Source organism: Canis lupus, chromosome 29, assembly GCF_011100685.1.
Source record: "Canis lupus familiaris isolate Mischka breed German Shepherd chromosome 29, alternate assembly UU_Cfam_GSD_1.0, whole genome shotgun sequence".
Taxonomy (NCBI): Eukaryota; Metazoa; Chordata; class Mammalia; order Carnivora; family Canidae; genus Canis; species Canis lupus.
In genome coordinates, this window is record NC_049250.1 from 2922854 (window position 1) to 2940707 (window position 17854).

Here is a 17854-nt window from a genome sequence, read left to right on the forward strand (position 1 = left end):
ACTACCCCCAGCTGCTGTGAAAGCTCTTCTCCCCAACCCACTCCATTCACTGCTGACTTTCTTAGAGCCTGGGCCTGAGAATCTGGAATCACTACACCCTCCCAGGGTATGGCTGTAGCCAACAAATTGAGGACTTCAAGAGCCCACATCTCTGGCAAGGTTGTTACCTGTCTCATCCATTGCTTCCCTCAGTCCTCACAGGTTTTTCCTAAGAACTTTCCCTTCACATATCATTGACTCAAAAGTTCCCATCTCAGCTCTGTTCCTCAGACAGGAAGGAAGAGCTCTTTTACTTCAGAGTGGGAAGCTGTTTTATTCTAATTCTTGTCTATTACCTGTAGACTCCTCTATAATAATGAGAAGTAGAGAAGTGAGCATGGAAGGGCTATGGCTAAGAATCAGTCTGGCTTTTTAACTCATCTGGTTGACATACTAAAATATCCGTGGATTTAATTTCATAAACCATGCTTCTATGTTGTTGCTTATTATCATGTTCTCCTTTAGAAAGATATAATTAAGCAATAAAATTACTGAGTGATTCTACAACATGACTGTTCCAAGTAAATCCCTCTAATATAAATTTTTTTAAAAACAATTGTAAATTTCCCTTATAGGATTTATGTCTTTCCATTTTCAAGAGGGATTTTTATTTTCATTTTTAGCTTTAAGATTGAACATTATTTTGACGAATTCTGAAGGTATTAAGTGCAGAGTAATGCATGATACTTATCACGATTTTAGAGAATAAGAACAAAGATGTATAAATTGAAATAAAGTATATTAAAAATATTTTAAATGGTGAAATAATCAGGATAAAAACCTGAATTATTCTTTGCATAGTTTCACATCTGATTGTGAATGGTAAATGTTGTGCTATGATAGATATGGTCCTAGAATCATAAAGATGTAGGTCTGGGTACGCCTGGGTGGCTCAGTGGATGAGCATCTGCTTTCAGCTCAGCGTGTGATCCTGGGGTCCTGGAATTGAGTCCCACATTGGGTTCGCCACGGGGAGCCCGCTTCTCCCTCTGCTTATGTCTCTGCCTCTCTCTGCCTTAGTCTTTCATGAATAAATAAATAAAATCTTTAAAAAAATATGTAGATCTGAGTGAATCTGCCTGACACTGACATTTGCAGGCTGGCTGACTTGAACCAATTATTTACTGTAAAATTTCTCAGGAGAGAACCATGTGTACTGGGGCCCTTTGAGTTGGTTCTAGACATACACTGATGTGTGCTTAATAGTTATAGGGCAGCTTAGTGGCATCCACGACACTTGAACTTGCTCCAGTCTGTTCTGGTCATAGAAACTTAGTTTGTTTACCCTAGTGCATCACTCAGGATTGTTGTTTTTTAAGTACCCTCATGCAGAAAAGGTGGGGAAGCAATCATTTACTGCACCTAAAAAAGTTTTAGGTTTTTCTTTTGTGAGAGGAAGCCTTGTGACAAGCCTTATCTTTGGACATGAGCATAATAAAGAGCAGAGAGTTTAAATTGTCCCTAGGTTAAAGGACTAGTCAGTTGGGAAATTGACATTTTTTAACACAGATGGTCTGATTCTGATTCTTTACCCTGTGGTACTGTCACCTAATTGATGCCATTTCATTGTGTTGACCATCTATAACATGTGATATTAAGGCTAGAAGAAAAATTAATATGAAACCTATGTCTGCGCCTTTGCAATCACCAGATAAGCATGAAAGGCATCCTTGTTGCATCAAAAGCTAGGTGTCTTGGAGACCAATCACCAGTAGGGGCCCCTCACTAGATGGTCTTAGCAAGTCTGCTCCTGCCTTCCTACTCTGCCTGGTATTCTCAACAACTGGAAGGATTTAGTAGATTTTTATTAGCACAGTTGGTACCAGTTAACATAATAATGCCAAAGAGCACTCAACTTTTAGTGAAAATAATGGAAGTTTTTTCCCCTAAGCAATTTTGAAGAAATTAATACCTTAAAGAAAATGTTAGGGATGCTACCTGGCTCAGTCGGTAAAGCATGTGATTCTTGATTTCAAGGCTGTGGGTTCAGGTCCCATGTTTGGTATAGAAATTACTTAAAATCCTTAAAAATAGAAAATGTTAATAATAATATTGAGACTAATGGAGTTTCAACATCTAGACTAAAATAGGATCTCCTTCTAACATCATCACTCAAAAATTATAAAATCTATAGAATATAAAGAAATCAAATTGTGACTTGGCCCCTTACAATCCCTGGAAACTTAAATAAAACATTTTTACATGTACTACTGCCAGGAAGAGATATTTAGGTAAAGCTGAAATAATGAAAGAAGTGTGAATCATCATCAAGTGTGAAAAGCCCAAATTTTATTCAAATCTGTCTCTTCTTTTTTTTTTTTTTTGTCTCTTCTAAATTTAAGGAAAAAGACCCAAACTTCTAATGAAAGTTAAAATACATGTAATTTTAAACCAGCACTGGTTGATTTAACATGACTTTAAAACAATGTAAGAAAATACAAACGTTATATAAACATAAAGTTAAAACAATGGACACAGATTTCCTTAAAAAGTTTTTTAAAAATGTTTTATAAGAATATACATTCTATTCAAAAATATTTACCAGTAACAGATAAATCACAAGCACTTGTATAATATTGTTTAGTGCTTAGCAGATACTCAGAAAATGTTGGCTGATGGAAAGAACTACAACTTATTTTTATATTTGTCACTTACTACTTCATTACAGTTACAGCTTGCCCCATATTTCCTGTTCCTGAATGAATTCAGTTCTGTTATTGTTCTATTTTTTTCTCCCTTCTCCCCACTCCATTTTTTTTCATATGCTTTCTCTACCATTCTTAATCTTAATGGTTCCCTCCTTACTTTCCTATAGAATTTTGTGGCAATGAATATGGATCCCTTTTTGAGGCAGTCTATAAATGTCTTTTGATTATTTTGGGGAAAAAAATGATCCCCCAAATGAAAAGTATTTGTGACAAAGGAACTCAAAACACAGAACTGAAAAAAAGAATATTGATTTGTTTGTATTCTTTTCAGGACACATTGTCATGTTCTTCATGGCCAACATCTCCAGGCTTGAGATGGGAAAAGCGATGGTGTGACCTTAGGCTGATCCCGCTGCTTCATTCACGTTTCTCTCAGTATGTTCCTGGGACGGATTTGAGTCGGTGAGTTCATGCTAATAGGGTCTGATTTTCTGTACATTGCACAGAGGCCTGCAACCAAAGTTTGAACATAATATGCTTTTTATTCTCAGCATATTTCTAATAGTAGAAAGAAGAACTATGAAAAAATAGTATAACACAGTAAAACATTTATGAATCTGATGACACAAACCTTAAGTTAAAGCCCTGACTGTACTAATTTGCTATAATACATTCAGTGTCTTTAGTAGATACAGTTTTATTGTGATTACTTTTACCTCTTATCTTAGTTTTAGTAAGTTGCTTTTTCTCAAGGAAATTATACAGTTTATTTAAATAGCAAACTTTATTTTCATGTACTTGGTAATATTCTCATATTATCTTTTTAAATAAGTGTGAATCATTAGCGATGTCCTGAAGCTCTTCATTATGTGTATGTTTTATAAATTATGAATTTCTGCTTTATTCTTGATTGTTTTCATTCTTAAATTCTTTGGCTTGACTTTTTGTTCTTATAGTTCCTTGAGATTGATATTCTAAATATCCTAAAACTTCTCTGTAACAAGTGGTATTGTAAATATTTTAGGCTTTGTGAGCCTATTGTCTCTGTCACAATTATTGAATTATTCTGCCTTTGTTTCATGAAAATGGCCATAGACAATATGTAAATGAATGAATATAGCTGTGTTCTAATAAAACTTTATTTATAAAAACATGTCAGGTAAGATGTGGTCTGTAGGCCATATTTTGCCAACTTTTGGTTTGATCATTGATTTTTCAGACATCCTTTGCTAATATGTGTAGTCAGAACTGCATTTCCAACAAAGTCTGCTTTAGCTATACCCAGAAATTCAGGATTATATCTTGATTTATTTACATAGTGTTTGAGTATATCATTTGATATAGTTTTCTGAGTGGCTGCTCAAGACACTACAATATACATACATATCTTATCACACTGCTGGTATTGATGTTTTATCACTAAATGAAGTATAGAAACATTACTTTCATTTAGATTCCTTAATCCTCCCTTACTTTTTAAGTATAATTATCTTAATTTCTTCTACATATATCAAGCACCCTATCAGGTGGTATTATGATTTTCGTTTTTCTCTCCTTCTGTCACTTTGTTAATACAATGTTAGCTCTTATATTATTCTTGCACATATCCCTGAAAATTTATACTTGTGTTTTTCAGTTTTCCTTCTGCTATAAGACTGAGTAAATTCTATTGATCTATCTTCAAGTTCTCAGATTTTATCTTTTCTTGTTTCCATTCTGTTGCTGAGCCCATTTAGCATGATTTTATTTATTTTGTTGATATGTTTTTCAGTTCTGTCATGTCCAGAATGTGGTAGAAGCTCAGCTCTCCATAGTGAGATCCTGCTGTCAGGGAAGAGGAGATGGAGGGAAAGCTAAGAGCAAGGATTTCCACCTCCCATCACCTCACTTCACCTTGGTGATGACAGGTGGGAGTGGAGGTAGAGCTTCCTGCTAAGCCATGGTGGTTAGCATGGGAGGAGAGGCAGAGTACTGACTAAGTCCATCTCATACCACCTCACTCAGTTTAATTGCTGCAGGGTGAGAATTGGGGGTTAAGCTTCCCACTAGACTTTACTGCCATTACCCCAAGGGGAAAGGGAATACTGCCTGCTTCTAGGTGGGGGATGGAGGATCAGCTTCCTGCTTGGCCCCTTGAACACCACTAGACAAGGGAATCAGAGGATGTGTGAAAGATTATTCCCCTGCTTGACCTGGCTGAACCCTGGGGGAAGGGGATAGTGGTTCCATTGATGCTTGATTGGATAAGTACAAGTTTCCAAAAAAGATTGAATGTGGTTAGTCGACTTATTTCCTAGTCCATTAGGGAGAACAACATTTCTTGGAACCCCCCCTTTTTTTGTCTTGCTGTTAGTGATTCTGAGTTGCAGACTTCTAGAGCACAGTGTCTAGGATGTATGGAAGGCAATAAGTAAACCCATAAGACTTACTACCTTGTCATTCCTCAAGTCCAAAAATCTCTAGGCAATTAGCCTTGTTTTTTTTACTTTCAAGCGTTATCTATACCTGTTGTTGGATTATGTCCAAGGTTCATTAGTTGCCTTGGGGAGCATTTGAGAGGAATTGGACTACTCTTTCTTAGCCAGAATTGGAAGTCCACAAAAATTGATATTCATGAGGTTTTTAAAAAGTATTTATTTAATTATATTTTCTAATTTTTGTTATAATTACTTCTTTGACTCAAGGACTATCTAAAAGTATATTGCAGAATTTCAAAAATATTTTGGGATTTTTCTAATTGTCTCTTTTGTTGTTGCTTTCTAGTATAATTTCATGCAAAATAATTTCAAGCCTTTGATACTTGTTGAGACTTAATTTCATCCAGTGTATGAATAGTTCCAAATGTTCCATATGCATTTAAGAGTATTGTCATTTTCTTTAGTGAGGTATCATACATATTTCAACTAGATTATATTTGTTCATTAAGTATTCTAAACCTCTGTATCATTATTGGTATTTTTGTTTATTGTATGAGATATTGAGAAAGGTGCTTTTCAGTCTCCTACTATGATAGTGACTTTGTGTGTTTCTCCTTGTAGTGTGTCAATATTTGCTGTATACATTTAATTTTATATTATTGGATATAAATAAATTTATAGATTTATGACTTTTTTATGTATAACCTACTTATCATTATGAAATGTTCTATATCTCTGAAATTGTTTCTTGCTTTTGAGAATTACACCAAATATCTATTAGCTAATATTTACATTATATATTCTTTTATCCATGTCTTTCAACTTTTATTAGTCTTACTCTACAAAATGTGTCTTCTCTGAGCTAAATCTATTTTTCTTTTATTTCTCTTTTTACATCCAAAATAACTTAATCTTAATCTTCCACTTGGATTATTTAGTCTAGTACTTGTAATTACTATTATACTTGGGATTATATCTATCATCTTAGTATTTTTTTCTATTCAACACTTTAGGTTTTTGTTTTTTACAATTAAATATTTTATCTTGAGATAATTGTATTTTCACATGCAATTGTAAGAAATAATATAAAGATTCTGATTACCCCTTATCCATTTCCCAAATGGTAACTTCTTACAAAACTATAGTACCATACCACATTCAGGAAATAGATAAGAGTGGATTTCACCACTCATTCAGATTTCATATGTGTGAATGTGTGAGTGTATAGTTGTATAGAATTTTTTCTCGTATTCACAGTCTTTTATCCACCATCACAATCACAAGCAAGAACAATTTCATGAAAACCATAAGAACCTTCCAGTTGCCCTTCTATAACCATTCCAATATCCTTCCCCTCCAGCATGTATGTCCCTGACCTCTGACAATTTATTAATTTTTTCTTCATCTCTATTATTATGTCATTTTAAGAATACTATATAAATGAAATCTTACATTATGTAACCTTAATGGATTGAATTTTCTTTTTTTTTTTTTTTTTTGGATTGAATTTTCTTACTCAGCATAATTCTCTAATAATTCTTCCAAGTAGTTGCATTTTTCAATTGTCCATTGTTTTTAAATTTCTAATAGCATTCCATGGTACGGATATACCACATTAAAAATATTCACCCCTTGAAGGATATCTAGGTTGTTCCAGTTCGGGACTATTTTAAATTAAGATGCTATGAAAATTTATGTATGTTTTTACATGAATATACTCTTTCATTTTTTTGGTTAAATGCTCAAGAGCTCAATTGTTGAGTTGTATGCTAATGACATATTTACTTTTGTAAGAAACAGGTATACTGTTTTTTAGAGTGGTTGTACAATTCTACATTCCAACCAGCATTGTATGAGTGATCCAGTTTCTCTACATCTTTGGCAGTATTTGGTGTCATTGCTGTCTTTTTAGTCTACATTCTGATAGGTATTTAGCAATATATTATTGACCTGAATTTGTGTATCCTAATGATATTAAACATCTTTTCATGTGCTTCTTTGTCACACAAAATCCTTTTTGGTGAAATTTTTTTTATTATATTATAATTAACTTATTTTTTGTTTTTTTGTTTATTTTTACTATTGAGATTTGAGAATTTTATTTACATTCAAGCTAAAGTTCTATATCTCAAAACATTGTTTTTTTGTATTTTTGTATTTTATTTCCCTTAATTTGTTAAGGTGTTTTTGACAATAATTAAAAATTATTGTTTTTATTTCCTTTTATATACATATATATAATATATATATTTAAGTTTATACTTTTTTGTTTGTTCTAGTTATTACCTAAACATTATACCATATGTCTTAGTCCATAAGTCCATAAGTCCTAAGACTAAGGAAAGACTGAGACTAAGTCCATTCAGACTGCGATAACAAAATGGGTCATTTATAAACAACAGAAATTTATTTCTTATAGTTCTGGATACTGGAAGTCCAAGATTAAGATACTATGATGGTAGAGTTCTCTGATGAAAGTGATCTTCCTTATTCATATCAGTCGTCTTCTCTCTATGTCCATATAAAGTGGAAAGGCTAAGGATTTCTCTAAATCTCTTTTATAATACACTAATCCCAATCATGAAAGCTCCACTTTCATGATTTAAGCATCTCCCAAAATTTCCACCTATTATTGCTCTCATGTTGGTCATTAAGATTTCAATATATAAATTTTGGGGGTGAGGGCAGCGGGGAGATAAACACTCAGATGATAGCATCATACAGTTTAATACAATTTACTAATGTTGTCTTTTCAGAAAATGCTAGAAACTCAGAATGCTTTAATTCTTTTATTCCTTTCTATCTTTGGACATATTTCTGATATGATAATAATTATATATGTATTTTAAATTCCTCAAGAAATTATGTTATTTTCATATAACTCTTCATATATATCCCACATTTAATCTTCCTGTTTTTCTTTCTTTCTTTTGGTTTTATTTTCTTCCACTTTCAGAACTCTCTTAATAATTTTATTAACAACATATTTTTAAATGCATATATTTGTTTTCTTTTTACTTAAAAAAAATTACACAGGCAGATGATGTAGAATCACTTAGTTAAAACAATTTATGAGAGAAAAGAAATTGTTTGCATGAGTCCAGATGACTCCCCACATTTTTATTTTTATGGCACAGCAATACATCAACAGCTTTTAGCAATTGAATTAATTACACTCAATAAATATTACAGTAATAAGCAGTTATAAACATAGCACTATTCAGAGTGGATTGCACAGCAATTCAGATTCAAGAGCTAATTTATTGTTCATTCATTCACTCAATAAATATTGATTTAATGTCTGTAAGTAGGAGGTGTTGTGTTTGGTTCTTTCCCTGAAAGAGCTTAAAGGACAGAGGCAGTTGCATCAGTGAGGAGAAATAAATAAATAAATAAACGGATAAATTACTGGCCCATGATGGCAAATATAGGAAATTACTTATGTTGGTTTCAAAACCTAGGATGTTATTCTTTGGTTGGTTTTCACAAGGCCTGTAATTTTAATTTTAGTGATAAATTACCTCTTATATTTAATTGCAACAAAGATGTGTTATTGTCATATACTATTGTGTAGGTATGAATTTAAACATCACAATATTTTTTTCAGTGATAGAAGTTTATGTTCATCTATGATAATGACCTTAATTTAGAAATATATATCGAATTTCAATTCTGAAGTGTCATAATATTGCAGAGCATTGAAGTGTTAGGTTATTAGAATGGGAGTAGAGATTCTGGGAATTTTGGCTATTTTTTAATTGCTAAGCTTAATTTTCCCTATATGAAAAATGAATATTAAAACGTTATATGTATAATTGAGTAGTGGTATCACCTACTGCATGCTTTTCAAACAGTATGAAAATCAGTAGTGTTGAAATAAAATCTACTGATTTGCACTATTACTTTTAGAAAATTCCAATGACAGCAGAATCCCTAGTGCCTTTCCAAGAGTGCTCAGCCTTTTTCTCCTGAGGTGAGGACATATGAATTGGTTTTTTTTTTTTTTTTTTTTTGGCACCTGTGGATGAAGTTTAATACCTGAACAGAGAGCAAGAAGGATGGTGATTGTGAGAAATGGAGAATATTGTAAAATGAATTCTAATGATGGAGACAAATATGAATCTAACTCATAAGAAACACTCAATTCATTGTTGCTCATTGAAGAATGGGACTTTTTAGAAATGTATAGTTTGGGGGATCCCAGGAGGAAGTAAAACAGGTGATAGTATGAAATAGAAAAGGAGTAAGTAGGTGGGGGAGAAAGACTGACTATAATCCTATAAAAACGGAATCTATTGTAAGCAGGGTTTAAGGTGAAGAAAGTAGTTGATTGTATCAACTACAGAAAAGAAATACTGAAAGGACTCAGAAACCCATTAATTTTGGAGTGACAGGGTACGATAATTTTTGGAGTGAATTAAATTGATAAATAGTTGGTTATAAGAAGAATATTGACAGGGGTGCCTTGGTGGCTCAGTTGATTAAGCATCTGACTCTTGATTTCAGCTCAGATCATGTTCTCAGGGTCACAAATAAGATCTTAAAAAAAAAAAACAAAAAAGAAGAAGCTTTAATTAGGTTCAGTTATGTATACCATCCAGATGGTTTCAAGAGCACCTTATTCTTTCAAGGTGATGTCCTTGGAACAGCTCTCACTGTGGAAATGGTAGGCAGAATGTACATTCTGAGGACAGAGCAGGTGATGAGGATCCTGCAATAGCCGGGTCTAGCTTGAGGATCAACTGGCAATCATGCCTTCTCCATTACCCCCTCTAACGTTTGTTCCTTTTTGTTTTAAGATTTTATTTATTTACTCATGAGAGACACAGAAAGGCAGAGACATAGGCAGAGGGAAAAGCAGGCTCCCTGTGGGAGAGTGTAATGTGGGACTTGATCCCAGAACCCCGGGATCACAACCTGAGCAAAGATAGATGCTCAACCACTGAGCCACCCAGGTGTCCCTAATTCTTGTTCTTATACAGTGGTACTGTGGGGTTAAGGGAGAAAGTGTCATAACTTCCTTAAGATATACAAGCCTAACAATTACATTTTAACATTTTCTGGTACCAGAGAAGGATAGAACTTGAGTATATATGGGAATTTGAAAAAATGAATAAGGAATAAACTTATTTGTTAAACTTAGTTGTGTAAGATAAGTAAGATGACTGCTGGATAAGTGAGTGAATCTGCAATATATATAATGCTGGCTGCAGTGAGGGTAGAAAGATGTCAAAGTAGATCAGAAGTACTAGGATCCTGATTCCCAGATAACAATTGTATTGGGAGTCATATGGTAGAAATATGAATTCATATGGTAGAAACAGCTGGAGATCAAAATGGCAGAAAATTATGAGAAAAAACCTCACATAATTGATATGGATGAACAGGGAATTCAGTCTAGGGAAGCATATAAGTATATGCTGAATAGATTTATGGACAAAGACAATTAGAAGGGTTTAGAAAAAAATGGAAAAAAATAAATAAGTGGTGATTTAAGGAAAAGATTATAGTCAAATAACAGAAATGCCAGAATTTAAGTCAGACAGTGGAACTGTCTTGAATGACAATCAACTCTCAAGTTATCAAAAGCAATGGATTGCCAAAATAAAGGAAAGAAAATAAAAGGCATACAGATTAGGAAGGAATAAAAATATTTGACTACAAATGGTTTGATAACCTATGTAGAAAATCAGAAAAGTTGACAAAAAAATTTCTTTAACTAATAAGTGATAATAGCACATATGCAGAATACAAGGTTAATAGGCAAAAGTTAATCACTTTCCTATATATCAGTAATGAGAATGGGAATTTAATATCTAAAATGAAATGCCAGGGGCACCTGGGTGGCTCAGTGGTGGAGTGTCTGCCTTTGGCTTAGGTTGTGATCCCAGGATCCTGTGATGGAGTCCTGCCTCAGGGTCCCTGTGGGGAGCCTGTTTCTCCCTCTGCCTATGTCACTACTTCTCTCACTGTGTCTCTCATGAATAAATGAATAAAATCTTTAAGAAAATACAATGTCATTTACACTAGCATCCAAATAAATGAAATGTTGATCTGTAGGAGGAAAATTATAAAACTCTGGTGAACAAAATCAAAGGAAAACTAAATAAATGGATAGATAGTCTACGGTCATGTATAGGAAATCTTGATATTGTCAAAATGTCAATTGTTCCTAACTTGATCTTTAGATTCAGTGCAATCCCAATCAAAATCCTAGCTAGTTATTTTGTGATTTATTTTGCAAGAGTCAGAAGCTCCAGAATAACCAACATAATATTGACGAACAAGAACAGTTAGAGGACTGATACTATCTGACTTTACGATTTAGCAAAGGTGGGACAGGATGCCTGGGTGGCTCAGTGGTTGAATGTCTGCCTTCAGCTCAGGGCATGATCCCAGGATCCTGGATCAAGTCCCCCATTGAGCTTCTTGCATGGAGCCTGCTTCTCCCTCTACCTGTGTCTCTGCCTCTCTCTCTCTCTCTCTCTCTCTCTCTCTGTATGTCTCTCATGAATAAATAAATAAAATCTTAAAAAAAAAAAGACTTAGTAAGGGCTGGAATAATCAAGACAATGTGGCACTGCAAAATACTAGACAAATAGATCAATAGAGCAGAATAAAGAGTCCAGAAATAGACTCTCATAAATGCAGGCATCTGAGGTTGACAAAGAAGCAAAGATAATACAATGGAGAAAAGAATCTTCTCAACAAATGATGCTAGAACAACTGACATCCATATGCAAAATAATGAATCTAGAAATAGACCTTATACCCTTCATCAAAATTAACCTCAAATAGGTCAGAGACCTAAATGTTAAGCACAAAATTATGAAACTGCAAGAAGATAACATAGGTGAGAACATGGATAAATTTGGGTGTGCTGATGGTTTTAGATATAACACTGAAAGCATGATCTATGAAAGAAAGAACTGATAAGCTAGACTCCATTAAAATTAATAATTTACATTCTACAAAAGATAATGTCAGTAGAATGAGAAAATAAGCTATGAACTGGGAGAAAAGATTTGCAAAGACATCTGATAAAGGATTATTATACAAAAAGAAAAAAATGAAAGAATAAGAAAGAAAGAAAAAGAAAGAAAGGAGAAAGAAAGAAGAAGAAAGAAAGAAAGAAAGAAAGAAAGAAAGAAAGAAAGAAAGAAAGAAAGAAAGAAAGAAAGAAACTCAACAATAAGAAAACAGCCTAACCAAATAAAAAAAAAATAGACCAAAACCTTAACAGACACCTCGCCAAAGAAAACATGCAGATGGCAAGTAAATGTATGAAAAGATGCCCCACATCATATGTTATCAGGGAAATGTAAATTAAAACAACAGTGGGATACCAGCATACCTATTAAAATGACCAAAACCCAGACAGTGACAACACTGAATGCTGAAGGAGGTATGGGGCAGTAAAAATTCTCATTCACTGTTGATGAGAATTCAGATACTTGGTCCAGACACTTTGGAAGTCATCCAGCAGTTTCCTACAAAACTAAACATGACTCTTACCATGTGATCCAGTAATCATATTTCTTGGTATTTACCCAAAGGAGACAAAACTGCACCCAGTGCATTTTGTACATTCAAAACCTGCACACAGAAGTTTATATAAGCTTTATTCATAATTGCCAAAACTTAGAAGCAAGATATCCTTCAATAGCTGAATGGATAAACTGTATATTCCATGTAATGGAATATTATTCATAACTAAAAGGAAATGAACTATCAAGTCATGAAAAGATATGGGAGAACCATAAATGCATATACCAAATAGAAAAAGTCAGTCTAAAATGGCTGCATACTGAATGATTCCAACCATATGACATTCTAGAAAAGATAAAAGTATGGAGGCAGTAAAAAGATCAGTGATTTCAGGGGTAGGGATATGGAGGGACAGGTAGAGGAATAAATTAAGAAGCTGAGCAGAGAGGATATTTAAGGCAATGAAAATACTCTGTATGATATTATAATGATACATACATGCCATCATACATTTGTCCAAACCCAAGGAATACAGAACACCAAGAGTGAACCCTAATGTAAACTATGGACTTCGAATACTAATAATGTGTCAATGTAGGTTCAATGATAACAAATGTACCATTCCAGCTGGGGAATGTTGATAATAGGGAAGGCTGCACATGGGTGGAGTCAAGGAGTATATTGGAAATCTCTGTTCTTCCCCCTCAATTTTCCTGTGAACCTAAGCCTAGTCTTTAAAAACGTCTTAAAAATCCAAGATACAAAGGACAAATATTGTTATCTTTATTTTACACAAAGAAAAATTAGAGGTCAGAATGTTATGTAAAATTGTTTGCAATATCATTGCAGATAATAAATGGAGTGGGATAGAAGGGTGTTTTCAGACAAAGGGAATACTGGGGAGGGGAAATATAGAGGACATAAAATCGCAGGGCTTATTTAGAGAATTATGAGTTATTGTGTTTCAAATCATGAAATAAATTGGTGATTTAAACTTTAGAAAATAGGTAACAAAATAGTTTGGAAGAGCTCCTCATATACCTTACCAAAAAGATTAGGTTTTGAGCCTGAACAATAAAAGCTGTGATGAGGCAGTCAACCATGATAGGAAGCCCAGTGCAGAAATGATCCTGAACCTGGTGAATGTGAATTGAACTCAACAAGAAATAGAGTAAATTGCTGGAATCACTAACCTAAGTGGATTTTAGACTTTTTTGAGAAAGGATCACTTTCTTAAATAATTACTAACCAAATCAATTAAACGGCCTATTTTCAATACCATCTGAGTTCTCTCCTATGTACACATTAAACATTAAGCCACTATCTCAAAACAGACTCTTATCTTTGTTCATCTTGGGTACTGCAATGCCCTCTTCGTTTTTTCATTTTCCCCATCTTTAACCACCACAGAGCTCTCTCTCTCTCTAAAATACAAACATGAGCCTTTCATTCTAATGTTTGAATGTTTCCATGGCTCCCTCTGACTTTCAGGATTAGGTAGAAATACTAACATGCTTTGCAAAGCTCTTAATGATTAGACTTTAGTTTATTGCCCACTTCGTGACTTGCCACTTCTCACATGCACACTGTCTAAGCCAAATAGCCCACATTTCTCCTAACATGCTGATGATACGTGGTTTTGGATTATCTATCTCCTATCTACATGCTTTCCCCTTCTTCTCTTCATCTAAATTCCATTTTAAAAAGGTGTTACTAAATCAAATCTTTTCCAATGACTTTGTAGTGGAAAAAATAATCTGAAATTGAAGCTTCAGGTTATTTAATTCTAATACTGTAACTCTTTTTTCAGCAACTGTGTGTGCCTACGTGTGTATATTAAGAATCAAAACTGTGTTTGAGTATTTTCAGGGCTACTACAAATATTGTTAAAGTTTAATGTCTCACAATGCGAAATATGGATAATGTAGTCTATTGATTTCAAAACATATACCATCAAATAAGACAAAATGAAAAATATTTACTTTCCTGATTATCTCTAATCAGAGAAATACATTTTCTAAAAGCTAAAAATGAAAGCAAAAGCACTATACTTCTTGCTAAGTGCCTAAAGAAGCAATAAGTTCACTAAACATTCACAAATATTACAGTCAAGATTACATATTAATAGATTATTCAGAGTAAAGTTATTCATGGAGCTTCAGGGATATGTGAAAGTTATCTGGATCTCATCAGTTACTCCATAAATACTTGTTAAATCTATAAAGTAGATTATTCTCATTTTCCTATAGAGAAAATTGTGTCCCAACTAAATGGACTAATTTGTTAATACTCTCATTTATTTAATAGCAGAGGAAGAAATATGACCCATACTATAACCCTAATGATCAGCCTATTTTGCAAGAGGTCATATGTAAGCAAAGAAACTGGTTAAGTATTTCACTTACATTCATTAAGGGGTTTTCATTAAATCAACCTGGAAAGTTTAAACTGAATGTGAAAAGTGATATATGTTAACGTATATGCCTGGATTTATAAATGATTAGTCCCTCGGAATTATTCTTTCCAGAGACTGTGTAATGTATATGTTTACAGAGATTGCAAATTTGATCTAAGCATATTAACTTTAATCAGCTAAAAATACCAGAAACTGCCATGATTCATTTAAAACAGGACAAATATGTTCAGGACATGCTTTAACTTATGATACATGAAGAAATGGTTATGATCATCAGAGAGCAGAAAGAAATGTATATTACTAAACTCAAATTAGTTCTCATTTTCCATGGATGGTTGAACTCTGGATATTTTAAATGTCTTCCTCACTGCTGAGTATCAAAATTAAAGCTAAGAAAGACATGAAGTTACAATATTCTTTTCGCTATACATATTTTTTCTTGTCACAAATTCAAAAGAATGTTACTTCAAAGAGACAGACAATAGTTGTACTTTCTAAGTTTTTTTTCATGTATTTTTAAGAGGAAAAAAAAGTATATTTGAACACTTCTCTGTTGTCAGTTGAAAGGACTTGGTGAAGGGTATAAGAGCAGATTTCTCTAAAAATATTAATAACTTGGATGCAGAGTGCCTTAAAAGTGAAAGCTTTAGCATGCTTCCACGTATGAGCTATGTATGCACTAGTGTCACGGGAAGGCAGCGTGACACAGGTGCTGGAGTTGAGGCAAACATTGTACTCTGTGGGGTCTACTTTCTCTGATGGGAGAAGTGAAATCATCCCTACTATCCACATAGCCCTCGTTACAAAATGCAGAAGACAGAAAAGGTATTTATTAAGAGAAAAAGATACAAATTTGTATAATTTATAAAGCCTTTGAAAGCTGACCTACAGAACTTTTCTATTTCTTCATAAGTAGCTGAGATTTAAATGTAGTTTGTGCATTTCCAAAATGTATAATGTTACACAACAGAGTAATTCTCAAGCCCAAGCCATTTTGCTAGCTTCCATTCATTTTGAAAATTTTATCAATTCTTGTCCGTTTAGCTCATATCTAAATTTGCAAGAACTTGATACAGAAAAAAAATCATTAAAGCTGTAGGGAGCCAGTTTGAAGTCTATAGCACTTTGGTAAACAATTTAGGATGGCATCATTTGATTTCTCTAGCAACCACAACAACAAATTAACAAATGACCAAAGGATATTTATACTGGCCATTGGAATTTAAAGTTTGGTTGTTACTGAAATGCACAACATGCACATAAATTCAGAAAAAATTTAGACCTGAGGAGGAGCTATGAACCTCTTGTCCAAACCGTCTTTGAGAGAGGAATAAACTGAGGTTAAACATGATTTGCAACTAACAAAATGCTGCAGCTGATGATTAGGTGATTTTACACATGATGTTTAATTTTTGCATGTCTTTTTTGGTGATCTTTCCGTTGTCAATCAGAAAATGCACTGAAAAACATAAAGAAGAGATGATGTCAACCAAAGTAATAAATAAACTAATATGTATATTTTTCTGGTAAACTGGGAAAATACCTCTAAAATATCTTAGATATTTTTCCATTTACATAATATATATTTTACAACTCAAATCTCCGAATTTATCTGAATCTCAAGACACTTTCTAGTAATTCAAAATTATACCTTGCCTTAGTTTATCCTTAGTGTTCCATTTAAAAACAGCGATATTGGGATGCCTGGGTGGCTCAGCAGTTGAGTGTCTGCCTTTGGCCCAGGGGGTGATCCTGGAGTCCTGGGATCGAGTCCCACATCGGGCTAGCTGCGTGGAGCCTGCTTCTCCTGCCTACGTCTCTGCCTCTCTCTCTCTCTCTCTGTGTCTCTTATGAATAAATAAATAAAATCTTAAAAAAAACCAGATATTTATAAAGAGAAATAAGCAAATATGAATTTGAAGCTGTATTAGCATTGTGTAAAAAAACAGCTTTCAATGATACTATTTCAAGTTGCAAATAGATAAATGAGATGAGGTTTGATCTGATTTGTTTTGACATGTCTGCAGGCAGAATGCTTTCCAAGTCATTGCTGTGGACGGGGTCTGCAGTGGGATTATTCAGTGCCTCTCTGCTGAAGACTGTATTGACTGGCTACAAGCAATAGCAACTAATATTTCAAACCTCACAAAGCACAATGTAAGTAGTGATTCAAGGGATATCTGGTCATAGAGTTTCTCAGCTGTGTTAAATTTCTTCAGCATATATGTAACTTTACAACAACAACTTGGTGTTTACCTAAGAGTGAGCCACTTTATAACCATTATGACAACTATTCTGGAATACTTATTTAAAGAAAATCACTTTATCTTGAGAGTTTTAGCCCAATGTATAAGTTCTAGAATACTTACACATTTAAGTTTTCATTCACAAACATGATAAACCCTCAACGTGAGTTAAATAAGTAGAAATATTTACCATGTAATGACTAGACATATGTCTATATATAAGTAAAAGTATTCTGAACTAAAGCAGTACTGAATTTCAAGACAGCATTTTTGAGTTTCCATTAGTGATTTTAGAATTGTAGCTGGAACTGTTCTATCGTGGAAGAAGAGAGGGTGAAAGAGCATGCAGACTGAAGGTCCCACCTAGGACGATGCTGGCACAGGAATAATCAAAAGATGCATTGTGCAATCCAGCAACTCACCCCTTAGAGACATGTCTGTATTACAAGGAATGGCTTCTCTACATTTTCTCTATTGTTCTACTCCAACCTTTCTTTCCCACTCCGATTTCTTCATTATCTTTATCTTCTCACTATCACTATTCTTATTCAGTCCTTACTTCTAGCAGAAGTATAGTCTAACAAAATATGCAAAATTATA

At 33.7% G+C, this 17854-nt stretch overlaps 1 protein-coding gene across 4 annotated transcripts in view; it reads left to right on the forward strand.

Moving 5' to 3' along the window:
- Positions 1-17854, forward strand: part of SNTG1 (syntrophin gamma 1) — an 813219-nt gene that overhangs the window by 624809 nt on the left and 170556 nt on the right. For all 4 annotated transcript variants that reach the window (XR_005380942.1, XM_038579273.1, XM_038579274.1 and 1 more), the window contains 2 exons: positions 3019-3149; positions 17036-17165. Coding sequence is in view for 3 of the 4 variants with exons in the window: in XM_038579273.1 (XP_038435201.1) it covers positions 3019-3149; positions 17036-17165 (261 nt within the window). In the remaining variant the exon portion in view is untranslated. The remainder of the gene's footprint in view (positions 1-3018; positions 3150-17035; positions 17166-17854) is intronic.